The 20,316-nt window shown below is 40.9% G+C and overlaps 1 protein-coding gene across 10 annotated transcripts in view; it reads right to left on the bottom strand.

The window, feature by feature from the left end:
• The window catches only part of VIT (vitrin), a 37,171-nt gene that overhangs the window by 6,053 nt on the left and 10,802 nt on the right, over window positions 1–20,316 (bottom strand). For 2 of the 10 annotated variants that reach the window (XM_083732347.1, XM_083732349.1), the window contains exons 2-15: window positions 17,570–17,631; window positions 16,948–17,010; window positions 16,416–16,572; window positions 15,792–15,925; window positions 13,567–13,641; window positions 12,886–13,107; window positions 11,778–11,828; window positions 10,417–10,455; window positions 10,237–10,293; window positions 9,439–9,501; window positions 7,553–7,600; window positions 4,344–4,406; window positions 842–989; window positions 51–154 (exon numbers count right to left, since the gene is read on the bottom strand). In XM_083732347.1, coding sequence (XP_083588473.1) covers window positions 51–154; window positions 842–989; window positions 4,344–4,406; window positions 7,553–7,600; window positions 9,439–9,501; window positions 10,237–10,293; window positions 10,417–10,455; window positions 11,778–11,828; window positions 12,886–13,107; window positions 13,567–13,641; window positions 15,792–15,925; window positions 16,416–16,572; window positions 16,948–17,010; window positions 17,570–17,600 — 1,255 coding nt within the window. In that variant the 5' untranslated portion in view covers window positions 17,601–17,631. The remainder of the gene's footprint in view (window positions 1–50; window positions 155–841; window positions 990–4,343; window positions 4,407–7,552; window positions 7,601–9,438; window positions 9,502–10,236; window positions 10,294–10,416; window positions 10,456–11,777; window positions 11,829–12,885; window positions 13,108–13,566; window positions 13,642–15,791; window positions 15,926–16,415; window positions 16,573–16,947; window positions 17,011–17,569; window positions 17,632–20,316) is intronic. The other 8 variants (XM_083732350.1, XM_083732351.1, XM_083732352.1 and 5 more) reach the window with 5 other exon arrangements.

The raw sequence follows: 20,316 nt of genomic DNA, 5'->3' as shown, positions 1-20,316 counted from the left end.
ACATCTTTTGATTATTAAACTGCTGTGGATGTATTGTGCAGGATACATACCAACATTGGACAATCCTCCTTTCTGTAGTATTTTCTCTATGGCATTTTGCAGATCCTTAGAGTTTGTATAGGTCTTCAGGTTAAATTCAGTTGAAGGGTCATCACTATTCGTAAAATGAAAATGGAGCAATTTTGTCTTGTGTTATCCTCAGGAAAATAAGTTCATACACAATATGGCACTAACTCTTAACACATTAATGATACTAGTTGTAATTTATAGTAATTTCGCATGAATATTTCCTGTGTTTTCATAGAAATGTGTAAACATGTCATACGTGAAACCTATGTTTGTGGCTGCTTTTTAAAATAAATTATTTAACAAAAAAAATGTATGTAGGTGGGGCAACTGCCCTTGATGGGTGAGGGGTGAGGAACCTGCGGTCTCCCCCATTGTTGTTGGACTCACATAATCCCTGAAGTATGGGATATTAGAGAGGTTCTCAAATTGTGGTCTACACACTCCATTCAAGTGATCTGCAGAAAGGTTGTGGAACAATCAAGAATCTCTGTATTTGGAAATCTTTTTCTGACAATGGAGATTAAGACTGGATTTTGACCATGGTTGGATATATCAAAAAAGCTAACAAGGTCCTAACTTAAGATATATGATTTTTATGATGCAGTGCTGGTGCAGTCTAGCAATGTGAGATACATATCTGCTTCAATTTGTAGAACAAAAAAAAAAAGTGTATTAAGTAGTTTGCCACAAGAAGTTTCTGTGGTATTGCCACAGACATGGAGATGGATGTTAGGCAGCACAGATGTTATGAAAATACATCATACTCTCTTACCCATACTGGATGATGCCCATAAGAGGACCAGCTGGGCCCACATCCAGGGCTTGAGCAACATTTTTGAGGAACTGTTTTTGGATCTGAAAGCGGCGCTTGCCAATGCTCCAGCTGCCATCTATCAGGAAGGATAAATCAACTTTGCAATCTGAAAAAAAAGAATAGATTACAGTAACTTTGGAGGTCCTTTTGCATATATTTTGTGTTTTTCCTGCATGACTACAAAAACACACCTCAAATCATAACAGAGCATGTACTCAATCATTCACAGAATTTACCAAAGATTACAAAGCTTCACTTGACATAGATAACAATAAGCCTACTTGGCATGTAGAGAAGAATTGGTGTTTCTGTTTCTGTTCAGAAAGAATTCTGTTTCTATAAAGGTTCCATCCACAGAGCTGGGCAAACTTCAGGATTGTTTAATATACTTTTCTTTCCCCCACCCCCACCCCAAATTTTACCAACCAGAATTAGTATAAAAGACAAACATGATTATTGAACATGGTGCCTTGGAGCACAGTCTGAGCTTTGAAATGTGTTTTTATTACCAGAACTGAACCAAGTTTGCAGTTCTTAAACCCAAAAGTTCTCTTTTCCTGGTCCACTTCATTTCAGGTGGGGAAAGTTGTTTGGCTGTTGCTATGGTTTGACAATCAGAAGTCAGAAACCCTTAACGATCTACTGCAGACTGCATCCATATCTACCAATGGTTCCCAATCTGCCAAGGTTTGATCCCTATATGGGACAACTGCAATGTTCCTGCATTGCAAGGGGTTGGGCTACATGATCCTCAGAGTTCCTTCCAACTCTATAATTCTATGATTCTTCCTTCTACTTCTGCTATCTCAGCTGATACAGGCCACCTTGAAATCACACAGACCTTTGAAAGGAAACCTTAGCTCAGAAGGCACTTTTAGGAGTCCCCACATACCCTAAGGATACAGCCATATTATGCACACTTACCTGGGACTAAATTCCATTTAAACCTAATGAGGCCAACTTCTCAGAAGATGTATAATGGGGTTGAGCTCCATGTGGGCTATTTGAATACATCAGGAGCAGTCATATTCAAATCATGTCATTAAATGATTGTGTAAGATTTGACAACTTTGCAAGACTTGGACTTCAGAGGCACTTTAGACAAGCAGTTATTTATATGTGACTCATGCGGACTGAGCTACTTCAGGATGGTGGTGTGAGGTTGAATAATTAGTTGTGTCTCCACAGAACGAACCCAAACTAATAAACAACATTTTCCTTGCACCTATAAGATGAGCATATTGTGAGTTAGCGACAGTATAATTTTCTCCTCTCTGCTAATTTTCTATATGCACTGTGTGTTTTATAGGAAGGAGCATTCAATTGTTCTACCCCCCTCTCACCAAGTCTGAAGTGTTACAGTCCAGCAGCAGTCTTACCACATGAAAGTTTTACCACACTTTCCTTCCTGCATTTTAGTGTGCATTGTGGTTGTATTCTCCATTCCTGCATTCTGATTTGTATAGCTATTTTTTTTTTAAAAAAACACACACCCCCAACACATACACAAAAAGTGTTCTTTAATTAGTGCTGGAACAAAAAAACCTCCTTCTTTATTGAAGTGGGAATTGCTATTTTGCCAGACATGGAAGTAATTCAAAGAATGATAATCTCCTTTGTGGCTTTCAGATCTGCCTCTCCAGTCTGGATATTTAAAAACTTGATTGTAGTCTATTAAATGCACATGTCCTCACTCATCTTGCTATTTTGGCTTGCAGAACAGTAGACAAACACCAAAGCTAAAGCAACCTCTTCTCTCTATTTTTTTTTTAAGTAACCAAATTTATTCATTTTGACCTGCAAGGAGTGTCTTCAAGAAATAGTCTATTCTTCTTTTGCTCTAAGCTGCTGAGAAAATACTCTTCCTTGAAAGGGATCAACGTCTGGATAAGCCTAAATGGCAATTAATGGTTTTTGTTCCTAGTCAGGCTTCTTGTATGGTTTTCTTTGAAACTGCTCCCACCAAGACAGATGTGCCAATAAAGGTATATTTCACTGAAGAGGTGCCAGGCTTGCAAAAATTCCCCATGCCCTTTACAAAACCCTTTGTGAGTGATCTTGTTCCGAGTGTGTTCCAACTTCCTTACTCCGATTCAGGATTTGTACTGTGTGCTGAAATTGTTCCTGGCTCCTGCATGACATTCCTTTCATTACAAGATTGGCTCCAGAAGCAAACCCCTGACAAAATCCAGTAATTATTTGCGGAGAACTGTGATAAAACCTGGTGAGGCAGATACACCCGCGTTGCTATTTTAGGAGGAAAATTAGCACTTTCCTGCAGCTATTTAAAGGTGATTCATAAATTTTGTCCCTGAGTAGCCATAATCTAAGATTGATATTGATGGCATTAAGAGCAAGAATTAGGAGGGCACGTTTTGAGAATGAAATTAATGTCTCTGGGGCAGGGAGAGAGGATAAACAGGCTTGTGGCCCATGATGGCTATGCTCTGCCTCCACAGCATAATCAATGTTCATGGATATTGGAACTGCAGTCCAACAACATAGCAGTTCAACCCCTAAGTTAGGATAAAGCATCATTTTAAATAGAATTCTATATTGGGTCAGAAAAAAGAAACCTTACTGTATAATCAGATACTGTATATATAATGCCTGCTCAGGAGCCCCTGATGGTTTTACCATGGCAAGAGACCAAGGATAGGGGACCAGTGATCCTCTAGATCAGGGGTCAGCAAACTTTTTCAGCAGGGGGCCGGTCCACTGTCCCTCAGACCTTGGGGTGGCAGACTATATTTTTTTTTTGGGGGGGGAGAACGAATTCCTATGCCCCACAAATAACCCAGAGATGCATTTTAAATAAAAGCACACATTCTACTCATGTAAAAACACCAGACAGGCCCCACAAATAACCCAGAGATGCATTTTAAATAAAAGGACACATTCTACTCATGTAAAAACACGCTGATTCCCGGACTGTCCGCAGGCCAGATTTAGAAAGCGATTGGGCCGGATCTGGCCCCTGGGCCTTAGTTTGCCTACCTATGCTCCAGGACTAAAACCCTCTAGCTAAAAGGGTGGGTTGCCCGTTGAGCATGCTGTCTGGGGCCGAGAGGAGTAACACCCTGGGCTGCTTCACTGAATTTTTAGGCAAACTTTTGCAGCTCTTGCAAATGTGTGCCTCAAACATCCAGTTTATATTATCTTGAAAATCACAACTAGGTTAAACAGCAGCTCAGTCTGCAGCAGTAAAAACCAATAACTAGTCCTGGGTGATTTCTCTTCAGCTAACTTTGGAATGGATTCAGCAAAAATTAAGCTCATTAGCAAAATGTGGATTCCACTGCAACCCGGATGACATCTTTGAACCCTGATACATGCATTCTTTCCCTTCCCCCAGAAATCACAATGGGGAAGCCCTCTAAGAAGGCTCTCCCTTCCTCCCAATGGCTGAAGCCTTGATAGGGCAGACTCTCAGGTGCCAATACTTTACTGGTGCACATACTTGGGTTTCCCTGTGAAACTGGTTCCAGGGGTTTGGGGACCACGTCTTCCTTGGAACTGAAACCTGGAATGATCAATAATGACACTGTTGGTTATTAAATGCAAAGGGCATGAGATGATGACATAATAATATTTTTGAGGGCCTTCTCAATAGTGGAGCCCTCCCTGTGGAAAACCTTCCCTTCAGATGTCAAGGAAACAAACAACTATTTGACTTTTAGAAGACATCTGAAGGCAGCCCTGTATTGGGAATTTTTAAATGTTTGATGTTTTAGTATGTTCTGACATGTGCTGTGAACCACCCAGAGTGGCTGAGGAAACCCAACCAGATGGGCAGGGTATAAATAATAAAATATGTACCACATACATCTGAGATATAGTGGTAGCTACTAGCTTTTTTGACTTCAAAATTCATGGATGTTAGGCTGTTATATGTGTGGTTCATTCACCTACTGATTAAAATTCACAGCCCTACTTGCTGATATAAGAGGTAGGATAATTACATGTGCCATGAGGAAACATAGAAAGGAGTTCTTGTCTCACCACAATGAACTGTAAATTCTTGTCTCGCCACAATGAACTGTAAATTATCACTAGGTATTCTTGCACTTTGGGGCATACCACAAAATTGGGCTAACAAGACTCTGTTCCGCACATTAGACTCTGTTTATGCACTGTGTCATCCTACATGGAATTTACCCCACAACAATTTCATTTTGAAACATGAACAACATGGTCCATGTGGTGTTTATCTTTATTTGAACTTTACACCTCTAGAAAGCTGAAAATTAGATCAGCAGTAGGAAATCTTCACCTCACAGTATGGCTTGGCTCAATCCGTGCCCTTTACCCTCCCCATCCATCACCAGGTGTCATGGACAGGTAAATTCACAAGATAAAACTGAAAAGAAAGCACTGAGAGTGTGCTCTAGCTGCACTCCTAATTCTTCCTTTCCGTGGCAGGTCTGGTGCTTTTTGAATTTGGTGCCGATTCACAGCTGAAAAAGAGTCGGGAGTGCATTCTCATTCTGACTTTGCAGCCGCAGCGATTGTTTGAGTTTAAGCTGAGGCTGCAAAGTCTTTCCTTTGCAGCCTGGCTTTCAGGCCACTGCTTGAATGCAATTAGATAATTATATAGTTCTTTTTAATAAAAATGCCACCCATCATGTATCACTGAGAAAAGGCAATACATTGAAAAGGCAGCCCTTTCTAGTGAGCCCTTCTAGGTTCCCAGGCTGGCTTGAAGACTGTATTGTCAGTCCTGGGAATATTCCCTCACTGTGCCTTGGTGCTTCACTGCAAGCCAATTAAGCTTTTTCACCACTGAGTTGTCACAGCTGTCCAGGCTCATTAAATCTCCACTCAGGCAATACTTGTCACATACAAACTAAAAATAATTCTCTTTGAAGTGATAATCAGCATGCATCAAACTTAATCACTGAGCTAATTTTTTATTGTATTCTGGTCCCTTGGAAAATTTCCCTTTTCTCACCTCAAGCTGTGTGATGAATAATCTTGCCTGCAAATAGATATCCAGACATCCACCTGAACATTTAGAGTGTTTTTACTTTCTGTTGATGGTAATCTCTTAACATCCTGATACATGTGCTGAGATTCAACTTGGAAATGTAAACCTGTTGGCTGTTCTGACCTGGGTATATGGATGCATTGCCTATGCAAGCCCATCCTCACACAACTCTCCCACTTTAGCAAACAAGCAAGGGCAAAGCATAGCTAAAACATTATGGAATAGGACTAGGGGTGTGTTCACAAGCACATGTACTCAGTAACTGCAACATAATGACTTACACAACCTACAAGATTCATGTGATGAATCTGCTTTTGGGCGGATTAAGTTAAAATCCCTTTCTGTTTCATGTATGGCAGGATCCTCCATAACGTTGACCCCTCATCTGCAGATTCATCATTCCAACCTCACGTTTCAGTTGTGACTCTGCTGTCTGATTTTTAGAAAGGCTTCATTTTATAGCACACACATGCAGACCTATGTATGAAAACAAATTGCCTCTCTTGCCATAGCTTAATATAGGCCTCTCCTGGTATGCCCCGCCGTGGAGGACCTTATGGTCCACAAACAATACTACTTTGGAGGTCCTGGGCCTCAAGGAAGTTAGACTGGCCTTGACCAGGGCCAGAGCCTTTTCAGCCCTGGCCCAGTGTGGTGGAATGCTCTGTCGCAAGAGACCAGGGCCCTGCGGGATTTGACATCTTTCCGCAGGGCCTGCAAGATGGAGCTGTTCTGCCAGGCCTTTGGTGCGGGCCCAGTCGACTCCCTTCTTTCTATAGGACCCTGTATGTAATCGGCCCATATGGGACCAGCATGAGTGGCCGGGCCTGGTGAGCTTTTAATTCCTTACCCCTATGGTTATGATTTGTGGGTTCCCACTTAATTCTATTTTGATTTTAAATGTGATTCAAATTGTATTTTAAACTAATCGTTTGATTTTGTGTTTTTAATGTATTATATATTTGGTGTTAGCCACCCTGAACCTGGCCTTGGCTGAGGAGAGCAGGGTCTAAATAATAATAATAATAATAATAATAATAATAATAATAATAATAATAATAATGCAATTTTCTTTTCCTACATTCCATTTGCTTGTCCAAATGGGCACAAAAGGGCTTGTCCACCCTTTCCTCCACATTTTCCAGGCATGGTCCGTACTTTAAAGCTCCATGTCGGAGTGGCTCTGTTTTTTGCTCTGGAGCTTTCCCCACAAAAACCGACTCCTCACCATTGGATTGGCACAAATACCAATCCATTGGAAACCCAAATTGTGAATTGCAAAAGAAAGAGTGCTTGGACACATAGCTTTGAAGTGCAGACCTGTGCCTTGAAAGCCCAGGCCAAAAAGTAAGTGTGGATTCGCCCAATTCATACTCAGGATAGCCACTGTTCACAACATTTCTGTGGAAATTTATAATGTGTGTGATGATCATACAGGCAGATTTCTTGCATATAGCATGCAAATGCTTCTCATGTAAAAAGGGCCTTGTAATTTCTTCCTAAAGCAGCAAGTGGGGGAGCTTCTAGTCTGCGGACTTAATTAGGTCTTGCAATTAGGGGTGCTAATTTGGCTTATCAAGCCACGCCCACCTACGTCTCGTGTGAGGCAGGTAAAGATGCAGCTCCAATCGAAAGCCTTAAAATGACACAGTTGGTGATTAGAAAACATTGTGTAATACTACCTGTGTCAAAAAGGCTTGATCCCAGTTTCCACAAGTCTGTTTCTATAGCTTCCACACAAAAGAGGGGGGAAACAGTAATTACTTAAAAGTAAAAGAAACAAAAGCAAACCACTAACCCAAACCAATCTGAAGTTAACAGAACAAATGCTGTTCCTTTAGGCGAGACACTTTGTAAAATGAAGTATATGTGAGAATAAGCAGAAGTATATGTAAGAAGCAGAATAAATAGAGCATGACATGGATATGACAGATCCTTCCTTAAGTGAAATATTAAGTTAAGAGACATTCTGTGCCAGAAACAAATGATTTTTTTTTATAGTTTTGACATGAACTTTTGAGGAGGGTACTTATGTGGCTTTGTTCATACTGTTTGTTCCAACAACAAAAAAGTGACAAGCCAGCTGTTTCCTGGGTCTTTGGCTTGTCCCATTTCTTTTAATGATTGTTTCTCAAAGAAGGGGCTGATGCACTATGGAAATTGCCTTTTGTGTTGTTTTTTGTCAGCCTCAATTTCCAGTGTTTGGGCAGATACTGTGATGTGAGACGGGTGATTTGTGCTCATGATGCTATTGGGGCAGTCATATGTGACCTCCTTTTCAATACTGTTTGCATCTGCAAAGGTTTTTTGGTTTTTGCTTTATTTCCAATAACCGCATATCTTGCCACTTCCTGATGAAATCCCATAGCTTTTTAAACCAGAAATGTTCTGATTTATTTTTGCTTTTGCTTTTATTGCAATACGGCCCCTCCAGATAGCAATAATGTGATAGATAGCTTTGGGAAACACTGCAGAACAAACCAAAGCAGGCTAAACCCTCTACTAATGCACTATGATCATGTCAAGAATATGTTGCAGTACAGATCTGCAATGAAACACCAGGCCCTTAGAGACAATACTTTAATCAAGACTAAAGTTTATTCTGCATACAGTGGTGCCCCGCAAGACGAACACCTCGCAAGACGAAAAATCCGCTAGACGAAAGGGTTTTCCGTTTTGGAGGCGCTTCGCAAAACGAATTTCCCTATGGGCTTGCTTCGCAAGAAGAAAGCCCATAGGGAAATCTCCGGGGACCTCTTTTAAATGCTAGCGGTGGGGAGAAAAGCCTTTCCCCCCACTCCGGCCTTCAGAAGAGGTCCAGGAAGGCCGGCGGGGGCCGAAAGGCTTTGCTCCCCACCGCCAGCATTTTAAAAGCAGTCCGGGATAGCAGGGAAGCGCTTCCCGCTATCCCGGATGGCTTTTGAAGGCAGGCGGGGGGAGCAAAGACTTTTGCCCCCCGCCCGCCTTCAGAAGAGGTCCTGGACCTCTTCTGAAGGCTGGCGGGGGGCAAAAGTCTTTGCTCCCCCCTGCCTGCCTTCCTGGGAGAGCGGAGAAACGCAGCGCTGCCTTCGCTGCCGCCCGCCAGCATTTTAAGATCGCCCCGGGACAGCAGAGAAGTCTCCGCTCTCCCGGGAAGGCAGGCGGGGGAGGGGGAAGCAAAGACTTTCGCCCCCCACCGGCCTTCAGAAGAGGTCGGGGGACAGACTGTCCCCGGACCTGGTCTGAAGGCGGTTTCTATAGGAACGCATTGATTGATTTTCAATGCATTCCTATGGGAAACCGTGCTTCGCAAGACGAAAAACTCGCAAGACGAAAAGACTTGCGGAACGAATTAATTTCGTCTTGCGAGGCACCACTATATATAGGAAACTGCCTGAAATGAGCACCAGACATAGGGAACTGGATGTAAAAGAATACTCAGATGACTCAAGCACTGCTCTGTTGAAAACAATAGATTTTTTGCATACGAGGTGAGAGGAGGTCGTGCTTCTGGTTCAGACTAACAAGCCCAGAGAAATCTGGGTGACAAATCCTGTCAAAATCTGCCTTGGTTTATGGGGAAGCTTACCCAGATTGGCAGGAGAGGTGGAAGGCTTCCGGAATGAGACAATTGGCTCTTGCCGTTGAAGACCTGTGTGGTTTGTCAAAAGGGTCAACTTTAATACACAGTGGCATAATTCTGGTGAGTCTGTTTCATTACCTAAGAACCACCAGTTTTAAAATGGGGGTAGTATTAATAGGGACTTCCCTGTACGTCAAGACAGTTTAGCTTCAGCAATTTTTAATAGGATGGGCACTCTGCCCCTCAGCATTTACAGCCTGAAATGCTATCATAATGTCACACGGAAGTCAATTGACGTTTCTTGGGCTTGGGTTGCAATCTATACATAATTTAATCAGGCCAGTCCTGTTCACTTTATTAGAACTGCTCTGGCGATGTAAATGGGTTATGGATTTCAACTCCTACAAAATAACTTGACTCAAGTAGTTTGAACTTTAGAGGATAACTAGCAGACCACTACAGGCCTGTGGGTATAGGGTGGTATATAAGTTTAATAAATAATAACAATACAGAAATGCTGCAAAATCAGAATGGCTGCAATCCAGCCAAATCTTTTTATTTTAAATCCCAGCCATTTCACAGGGAGAGTCAAGCATGTGTTTCAATATCTTCTACTGAAGTAACAGGGAATTAAAATTCTTAACTTGGGCTAAATTGTATCCAGTATTTCTTAGGCGTATTTCCTAAGTAGTAATTGTAGGTAACTCAGGGAAACTAACTTCCAAGAGAACGTCTTTAAGAGTGGGCTCTGGTTGCTGCTTTTTATAACCGGAAAACATTTTAAAAATCATATGAAGGTTTTACCTGTATTAGGTCGAGCGATATTTCTGTTACTTGCATGGCTGGAACTGCCTCTGAATGCTTTAAAAATATTTTACTGGTCAACACATAAACTTGAATAAATTGTAATTAGTAAATATGATTACTTTAAACTAAACTTAGCTTAAATGAAGAAAATATATATCCATTTAAGTTAGGACATACCTTGATTCTGGGTTCTTCCTTGTACAGCTTGAACCTGCCCTAAAATATGCATTAAAACAGAAAATGTTATTTGCAGTTCCCAAAACTATTTTTAAAAGACATTTCTTTTTAAAAGTGATAATTTTATAGCTGCAGGAGGTAAGAGACTCTTGTCCTAATCCTTTAGTTTTTAACATAGAAGCACACAGGTCATCTAGTCTAACCGCTTGCAATGTAAGAATCTTTTGCCCAACATGAGACTCAAACCCATAATAGTAATAATAATAATAATAATAATAATAATAATAATAATAATAATAATAATTTATTTCTACCCCACCCATCTGGCTGGCTTTCCCCACTCTGGGCGGCTTCCAACAAAAGATTAAAAATACATTAAAACATCAATCATTCTAAATTTCCCTAAACAGGGCTGCCTTCAGAAGTCTTCTAAATGTCATATAGTTGTTTATCTCTTTGACATCTGGTGGGAGGGCATTCCATAGGGCGGGTGCCACTACCGAGAAGGCCCTCTGCCTGGTTCCCTGTAACTTCACTTCTCGTAGTGAGGGAACTGCCAGAAGGCCCTCGGCGCTGCCAGAAGGCCCTCGGTCCAGGTAGAACGATGGGGGGTGGAGACACTCCTTCAGGTATACTGGGCTGAGGCTGTTTAGGGCAGGCATAGGCAAACTCAGCCCTCCAGATGTTTTGGGACTACAATTCCCACCATCCCTGACCACTGGTCCTGTTAGCTAGGAATCATGGGAGTTGTAGTCCCAAAACATATGTAGGGCTGAGTTTGCCTATGCCTGGTTTAAGGCTTTAAAGGTCAGCATCAACACTTTGAATTCTGCTCAGAACCCATAACCTGAGATTAAGATTCTCAGGCTCTACCAACTGAGATTAAATATAGGATTTATGAAACAATAATTACAGAGAGATATATATTACTTAGCAGGAATGGGGAACTTGTGCCCCTCTAGATGTTTGACTCCAACTCCCATCAGTCTCAGCAAGTGTGGCTTAGTAGGAGCTGGAGTCCAACAGCACATGGAAGTCCAAAAAAGTTCCCCACCCCTGTTATGTAGAGATGGGTCTAGTCACAAGAAAGATTCAAACTAGTTGAACAGTCATTATCTTTTTCCAGGGAACCTTGGGAACTGTAGTTCTATGGCATGGATGGAAGGTATGGAGAACATCTTATAAAACAGGGATAACTGAAGCTACTTTTTCCTTAAGCTACTTTTTCCTTAGTGAAAGAGATAAAACAATGGCCATTTAAACACATTCCCATGGTGTATAATCAGACATAAACCCACTGATTTCCCTGGGCTTCCTAGGATTGCAGTCGTGATATGACAATGCACTGCCTCTGTACTTACTTGATGCTACAGCTGCTACTGAGGAGTAAGCTGGATGGACGTTGCTAGAACCTAATAATAATAATAATAATAATAATAATAATAATAATAATAATAATTTATTATTTATACCCCGCCCATCTGTATGGCTTCCAACAAAATATTAAAATACAATACTCTGTTAAACATTAAATCTTCCCTAAACAGTTCCCTAAGAACAAACCAGAGAAGCCCTCACTATAGCAAATGGAAAAGGAGAAAAATCAGTATGCAAAACAGAGAATGAGGCGATGGAAAACAAATGGCCAAAGTGCACTGTTCTGTGAAGATGATGATCCTTCTTTAAATTGTAAGAGTAAGAGTAAGAGCAGAGGATGGGGAGGATGAATACAGAAGCTCTGAGGTGTAGGAGCAGCGGGAGTGGCACTCTAGGAGGCTGAGACAGGCAAGGGCCCACAGTCCAGCTCCCTACTTGACCAGGTGGGGCTAACTAGCTCTGGGAGGACGGGGTGTGATTGCTCAGCTGAAGTAGGCTTGGAGCAGGTGAGGGTCACCTGCCTCATCAAGCCCAGATGCTGCAATCAGCATGGAAATTACAAAAGGGAAGCAGAGCTGAGGGGCTGTTTTTTCTCAGCTGCCCATGTTGATGGGCCTTGATTTGGGTGTTTCTGGACCGCCACAGGACTGAGCTTCAGGTTTGACTCTGTATTGTATCCCGACTACTGGACTTTGGACTTGGCATGACCATGAACCTTGTTTCCTGACCTTTGGATTTTGGACTTTGGTTGTGTGAACTGACCCTCAGGCGTTGAACTTGGCATACTGACATGCTGCCTGGTATGGCCACCCAACTGTCGACTAAACTGATATCCCATCCTACGGCATCAGGTAAATTATAAATCCAATCCTTTGCAGCCTTTGCTTGACTTCAGAGTTTTATGAATTCACAACCTGGCTTGAACACATGCCAGAGTCTTCCTTTTGAATTTAGCTGTGCTGAGATTTTACTTGTCACACTATAAGTGACAGCTTGGGGAGGCCTAACTAGATCCACAGGTTGAAATTTCTTCACTCCTGTTATAGCACAAACACATTGTTAAGCCACTATGACCTCTGCCATTTTGCTCACCTATGTCCCTGACCTTGTGAATCGCAATTGGAGGCTTTGTAGCTACACCAGTAGTTGCCTGGATAGTGATGGTTGTCGTGACTGTAGTTGGGATTGTTGCTGGCTTTGGAGTTGTGCTGACAAATTCGGTTGTCCTGATAGCAGCTTTTGCTGTTGTAAATGCACCTTGTGTAGTTTGTAATGGCACTGCAGTTGTCCGATACTCTTTCCGTTGGGAACCTCCTATATTAGTATAGAAATATAGTGAATTAATATCAAAGAAAATGCTATCTGCCATTTGCAGAGATGCAAAAGTATAGGTGCTGTGAATTTAGTGTCAGCCGCACATTCCTTTGGGATGCTTGTGTGTGGTGGTTGCTACCAGCTTTATTGGACACTTGGCATGGTGTTGCTGAGTCTCATATGGCAGCCTTTGCTCCCAGTCCCTAAAAGCTCTGAGAGGAGAATAGGGCCTCTAAATAACTCTCAGTGCACTTAACAAATTTGAGGACTCTGGATTATTTGGGGAAAACCATGACTACGTAAAGCAGTAAGATGCTGCTTTAAATGTATAGTGCAGGTGGAGCTGTATATGGAAGAACACAACACACACACTCTCCTCTCTCTCTCTCTCTCTCTCTCTCTCTCTCTCTCTCTCTCACACACACACACACACACACACACACACACACACACACTTGCCTTTAACAGGTGTGTTTGAGGAAGATGAATATTCAAGTGTTGATGGGTACTGCACACCTTTTTTGGGTTTGCCCTCTGTGGAAAACAAACAAAGAAACAAAAACAAGAAAAGCCAAATTGGAGAGAGTACATGACCTTGCAATAAAGCAAACACATTTTAATCCAGTAGATCTACAGCATATATCTAATGCAGTATAAGATATACATATTTAGCATAATATAAGTTCTTAAATCAGCCTTCAGGTAATTAGACCTTTGCAATTTCCCCCAGGGCTTTCAGTTATTCACCGCAAGATCTGCCATGCCAGCTGCTCTGTGGTACAAAAGAACATGTGGGTGGGCTAGTACCTTTCATGCGTAAAACTGCTTTAATATTAAAGAACAAGCAACTTCATATTGCTTTGCCATTCATGTCTCCTGAGGTGGTGGTTGTTTGCAAGGGTAACATAACAAAACTTATTCCACTGAACTAACCAAGATTTATGTCATGGATGCAAGTAAAACACTACCTCACAAAAATACCCCATGCCTCTAGGTGGTTCCCCTTATTTACCACATACATAATTTTTAATCAAATTCTGTTTCATTACAGATTGTTATTAGAGCCCATGAATAACCATGATAATAGTGAAAGAATTCAGTGTGTGTGTAAGCTACATTTGAGTTCACATTTAAACCACATATGGGAGATTGTGACAGTTATAGTCTGGTACAAACCATAAACCTTTCATTGTGCCACATCATGTTACCTCTTGACATTTCCCACATCAAACTACATTATATAGCAACATTTTTAGAAACGGTAAATGTTTTTAACATTTACAGTGGTAAGTAAATGTCTTAAGCACTTTTATAGCAACAAGCAATCATATGCCAGACCTAGCCAGACATGTAGATGTGTTTAAATTACTATTTTTAATTTTAACTCTTTTTAAATATCTGTTTTAACTGAATTTGATCTTACAATTTTAATTTCTCATGTATAATGCTTAGATGTTTTACTGCAATCAAGTGGTATGTAAATTTTGTTAAGTAAATAAATAAATAAAATATACCTAATAGGAGTAAATCCCACTGAACTCAATGTGGCTTACATCTGAGTAGGCATGTATAGGACTGCACTATCAAGCTCCTTAATTTCAGTGGGCTTAAATATACACAACTCTGAAATTCAGGCTGATGTGTGATAAAACTGCAACATGCCCAAGACTAAGCATGTAATTAATCAAACAGAGGGAGTGAATTAGATTGGCTTGCCATGTAGCCTCTACTCTTTGGTTTTTCGTTTTAACCCTAAATGTGTAAACACATTTTAAAAAAACAACAATTGGCAATGTAGTTAGTTTTCATCATTTTTCAAATGAATACTTTAATTGCTGCATGGAAAACTAAGATGAATATAATGTCCATAACTTCCCCAAAGACATCCAGAACAGATTGTGTTACTTTAGCAGGGAGCTCTCATTGATCTGAATGGAGTTATTCGTTTGCACATAAGCCAGCACATTTCAATACTCTGAAAGTGAGTACCAGCCAATTTGCATACCTCCTAGCGTGCTCATCATTTGAATCCTGTGAACTTGCCTCTCTTCTTCACGCTTCACAATATCCTGCTTTCTAGCTTGGCTTCCTAGCCCTAATTCTTTGTTTTTCTATGGGTCTTTGTACAGATCCTGATTGGCCAAGCTGGCAAATCCCACACTCCTAATTGTTTGCTAAGTGGAAACACGCTGCCAGTATGGTTTTTGTTTTAAACTTTGAAATGCCATTATTTTTGGCTTGTAGACAATGAGCTCAGTTGCAATGGATGTGGCTCAACTGCTCAAGCTTAGCTTGGCTTGCTATTTAGATGTCACTCACAGATGACTTATTGCAATTTTTGTATTTGCAGTGGGAATTACTGAATAGAGGGGAAGAATTTCAAGTGATTCAGACTGGTTTCAATCTCTGGCTTGTCTGAATTACTTGAAAGAATACCCCAAAGCAAAATTATTCCAGATAACCCCTGCAGACTTAAACCACATCTGCATTATACATTTAAAATGTTATTATATCACTGATAACAGTCATGACTGCCCCCAAACAATCCTGGGGACTATAGTTAAGGATGCTGAGACTTTCCCATCATAGAACTATGTTTCCAGAATGGTTGTGTATCAACGTTTCAGTATCAATAATCAGATCATTTGATTTTTAGTTTTCAAAGAGATTAGCTATAAAAATACCTGAAACAATGAAGGACTCCCGCCACCGTGGTAAAGACAACGATCGGATGCCATTGGAGAAACTACCCTTGTAGCCAGATTGTCCAGCAACCTTTTGAACCAGGATTTTCCCTCCAGACTTGTCAATTATACCACTGCAAAAATAAGGCATTCAGTTCAGAAACACCCTAGAATGCTGAATGGCTTTTGAATGGCAAGCCTAACCCACACAGGTGCACAATTCCAGGTGCCTTACACATTTTCTCCAGACTCCCCTCAGAACTGGACTTGTTCTAACCCAACAGATAGTTGTTGTTGTTGTGTGTGTGTTTTTGTGCTTTCTGGTGCTCATTAACTCCACAGTGCAGTGCTAAAGCCATCTGGCAAGCTACTTTATAATTACAGGACTAAGGATAATTCTTAGGTGGAATGTACCTAGTCTAAACCTCTGATGTGAATCACTTCCACGTGCTTAATCTACCCTGATGCGCAAGAAAAAGATTTCAGAGTTTCCAAATTAAGATCAATGAGTTCTACCCACAGCACATACCGACCAACCAAGGCCCAAACATGGAATCCATCACTGTGGTTCCATTGCCCTGTGGTTCTGTGCCCTGTCTTAGATCGAAGGGCAACTCTGCTGACCTGTGAATAGCAGCGCCACATATACTGGAAAAAGAAGCATAGATATCGGTGCCATAGACACGATATTTGACATCCTGACATCCAGAGGGACACTTAGCGATAAATTCAGGGTTGATGATCTTTGCAGCTTTGATGTCACAGTCGATCTGAGGAACATCTGTGAAGGCACAAATGGAATGTTATTTTTAATATTGGTGCTCTTGGTAGCATTGAATCATGCAATTAACACAGAAGTGTTATGTCAGCAGCTGCTTGTTCATATACACTTAATGCCATTTTTGTTTTTAGTACTCAAGTGGTGTACATTTTTAGGCAAAGAAGAGTAAGTCAGGATTCGGACTAGATGGCCCTCTGTCCTGATCAAGCAGCACTTTTCTTCAGTTTTGGTAACTTGCTTTAAGCGGAAGAGATCTGATATGCCCGCAAGATGTGTAGTGAATACCACACATGAAGCCTCTCTCTATTCTCACACAGGGTTGAGGTTGAAAGCTCCCATCTTCCATCAGTCAGGTGCATTGCTATTTTCACTTACATAGTTTGGACTTTTTCTTCTTTGTGGCTTCCTTGGTGGCATAGATACAAGTCAGCAACAGAGCTGGAACAGAGCAAGTTGGACAATGTGAGGGAAGCAGACATTTGCAGCATCAGTTTGCATGACATTGAATGTTTTCTGGAATGTACAGTGCAATCCTATGCATGTGTACTCAGAGATTAGCTTCCCTTAGTTCCATGCTGCTTACTCCCAGGTTGTGTGCTTATATCGGGTAGCCGACATGATGTCCTCCAGAAATCCTTGAACCCCAACTTCCATCAGTCCTAGGCACTGCAGCCAAAATTCAGGGGTGATAGGAGTTGCAGTCCCATCATTCCAATAACCCTGGTGTATAGGACTGCAGCCTCTTATTGTTTATACTGGTTTTAAAATTCTCCAAATGAAACATCAGTACTGTTACAATCTACCTTTGTTGCTCCAAACCTTGTATATCAATTATCTTAGATTTAAAACCCTTTTGGAGAGAGTGGCTCATCTGTCTTTTCTGATGGAATTGGTGTAACCCAACCTGAATTTGTGGGATAGGGTGGGCTATATATAAGCAAGCAAACAAAGCAGAGATTGTAAAATATGAAAGTATGCCCCTTACTTGGTTACTTACCAAATATTGTTGCAATTGTTCTTGACTTCATGATGAGAGTCTTGGAATTTTAATCAGGTTCACTGTAAAGTAAAAATAAAATATCAAATTCTTCCTCACTTAGTTTAAAAATCTCATTTTCTTACCATTCATCTGTGGTTGGTTTATTATTGTTTGAGTAGATTAAGGTTATCTTTCTTGAAGTCCTTTCAGAGTACCCTAGTTCCTTCCAATGTCTGCTTATTTATTTTTAAAACTGACACATTTATCAGAAGGATGTGGTTTTTGAAATTATTTTTCATTGAATGGATACTATACATGCTTTTTTAAAAAACATGTTTTCTTTTTGTTGGATTTAAAGACTAAATAATATTAGTAGCAGCAGCAGCAGCAACATTCTAAGGTTGAAGTCAGTGGTGAATGCTTTTTGGAAGGACATAGGTGTGGGAGAAACAAAACCAGTCTGTAATTCTATCTAGAGAATCATACAACCATTCCAAAACCTTGTGTAGATAAATCCTGGGACCCAACAAAAGGCATTTTTTTACCTCCTTACTTGCTTCATGTTGCTTCTATCACACCAGAGTATCAGTATTGGCACCTAAACAGCAACCATACTTCGTATAAGAGATGCTTTTGTGGAGATTTTGACTTATTGTAGCGGATTTGGGGCACTCTGAAGATGTGTGACAGGTCAGGAGTTCTGATTCATAGCATTGATGACCCACAAGCCCACTTGGCTGAAACTGCCCTAAAACCTGGAAAGGTGGTCACTTTGAACACACTGATCACACAATCAGATATCTCTTTGAAAAGAGATTTTATTTTTAAAGCAACAGTCTTTTCCTTCTTTTGAAGAATAATATTGGGAAAGTTTTAACATTTAAAAGAAAATAGATGTTTTGAAACCACACCTAAGCCACAGAATGTCTTCCTTTTAAATTATGTTATTGATAGTCTGACTTTTAGAATGCCCTTTGAAGGAGCTGGAAGATTAAAGAGCTTCTACCAGTGGATTGTTTAATCTCACAAGCAGTTTGACCATGGCTAATCTTATGTTTTTAAATGGAGGTGCTGGTTTTCAGTATTTGATTTCCACCTGTGGATTACATGTGCAAACAGAAATTCTTTATGGGCATGATGTGATTATCTAGGGCAATGTAAGTGGTTTACTGTCACTAATCTTCAGGAGTAAGTTTGCCCAATCTTTTTTACAGATGCAGATGTTTTCCTTCTCTCTCTCTCTCTCTCTCTTTAGACTGGTGATAAAGCTGCTTCAGTAATAGCATAATAAACAGTAGGACTATGGTCATTTTAAAAATAGTTGGAGGAAGTGGCTTATTGGAAACACTCTCAGCTTTGCATGCAGGGCTGGAAGTTAAATATAGTTTTATATGGGATTCAGAGAATGCCTAGTATGGGAATAGGTGATTGAGAGGTAGATTGACATATGTTTTGATTACAGCAGACCTGCACAGCTAGTAATACAGCCACAACTTCCACACTGTAGTCTGCCAGGCGCTTGATAATTTCTGTTTTTGCAGTTCCAAGAGGTTCCCAAGCATGAATGATTGGCTGCAGTCGGTTTAGAGGGTCACAAGATGTGATATTGGAGCCTTTATACCTGTGTGGGTCTTATATGGCTTAGGCAGAACAAAATGTGCAAACATTTAAGATGAGCATTTTCCTTTAGTTGGAACTATACTAAATGGTGCTGAAACAGTACAATAAAGGAAAAGCCCACCAAGACGGAGGAGATTTGTTTAACACTTGAACAAGACAAAAGTCCCTCTGATTCCAAAAAGGAAAATTAGGCAATTATGGGTTGCAAACTATACAGCCTGCCAGTCCGAGCATCTTTCTAGGAAAGACAAATGGTTAAATGATTAGGGCAGCCACTGAATCTATGACATGGGGGCATTTACCAGTGCTGTTGTGACAATGGACCCCTTTGCTGGTGCAAGGAAATAAGTCACTCTTTTGGATCCCATTTCTCAGTGCTGTGGCTTACATGGCCAGACCATTGGGCATAATCTCATATGACACCTTAGAGACTCAATGGTTGATTTGGCATGCATTTTTGTAGGCTCAGAGAGCCAAGAAATTATCAGGATTGTTGATTCAGTTACAGCTTGGCCAGAGAAGGTGGCTTAGTGTGTCAAATTTCATAGCCTATAAAACTGGAATGGCAAAAGAAAATACACCATTCAAGCAAGGTGTGAGTTTTCAGCTGAACTTTCAGTTGCAAGGTTTGAAAGTGTGCAGCTGCTGAATAATTAGTTGGTCCATTAAAAAGGTATACATTTGCCTGCTGTATAGATCCCATTTTGGGGGACCTGCATGGCTATAAACAACTCGATCGCCTTCCTCTTAGAAGTTAGTCCTACACATCTGCTTCCAAGGTAGAGAAAAGCAGTTGCCAGACGTAGTTTTGTATCTGTGAATATAAGCAGAGCTCAGCCTATAAAAGAAGAAAAGACGGGAACAAAGTAGAACACACACGTATCACTAGTAAATATTAAACATTAGTATAGCAAGCTTGCATTTTGCAAGCAAGGATTGCATGCTGCTGGCTACTACTTGGAGGTGTTCCCTCAATTCAAGTTGTAGGGTTGCAGGGCTTCCTGCTTTAGCCAGTACTGCCCTCTATTTTAAGGGCTGTCAGAAGACAGTCTTCTACTGTATTTGAAGGCATCCTCTGTTTCAGGCGTGGTCAGTGTGGTCCCTCCAGATGTTGTGGACTACAATTCCCATAAGTTGCACCAAGC

The sequence above is a fragment of the Podarcis gaigeae genome, assembly GCF_964106915.1.
Source record: "Podarcis gaigeae genome assembly, chromosome: 3".
In the NCBI taxonomy this organism is placed as follows: domain Eukaryota; kingdom Metazoa; phylum Chordata; class Lepidosauria; order Squamata; family Lacertidae; genus Podarcis; species Podarcis gaigeae.
The sequence above is the reverse complement of the archived record's forward strand: the minus strand, read 5'-3'. Positions and strand labels throughout refer to the sequence as shown.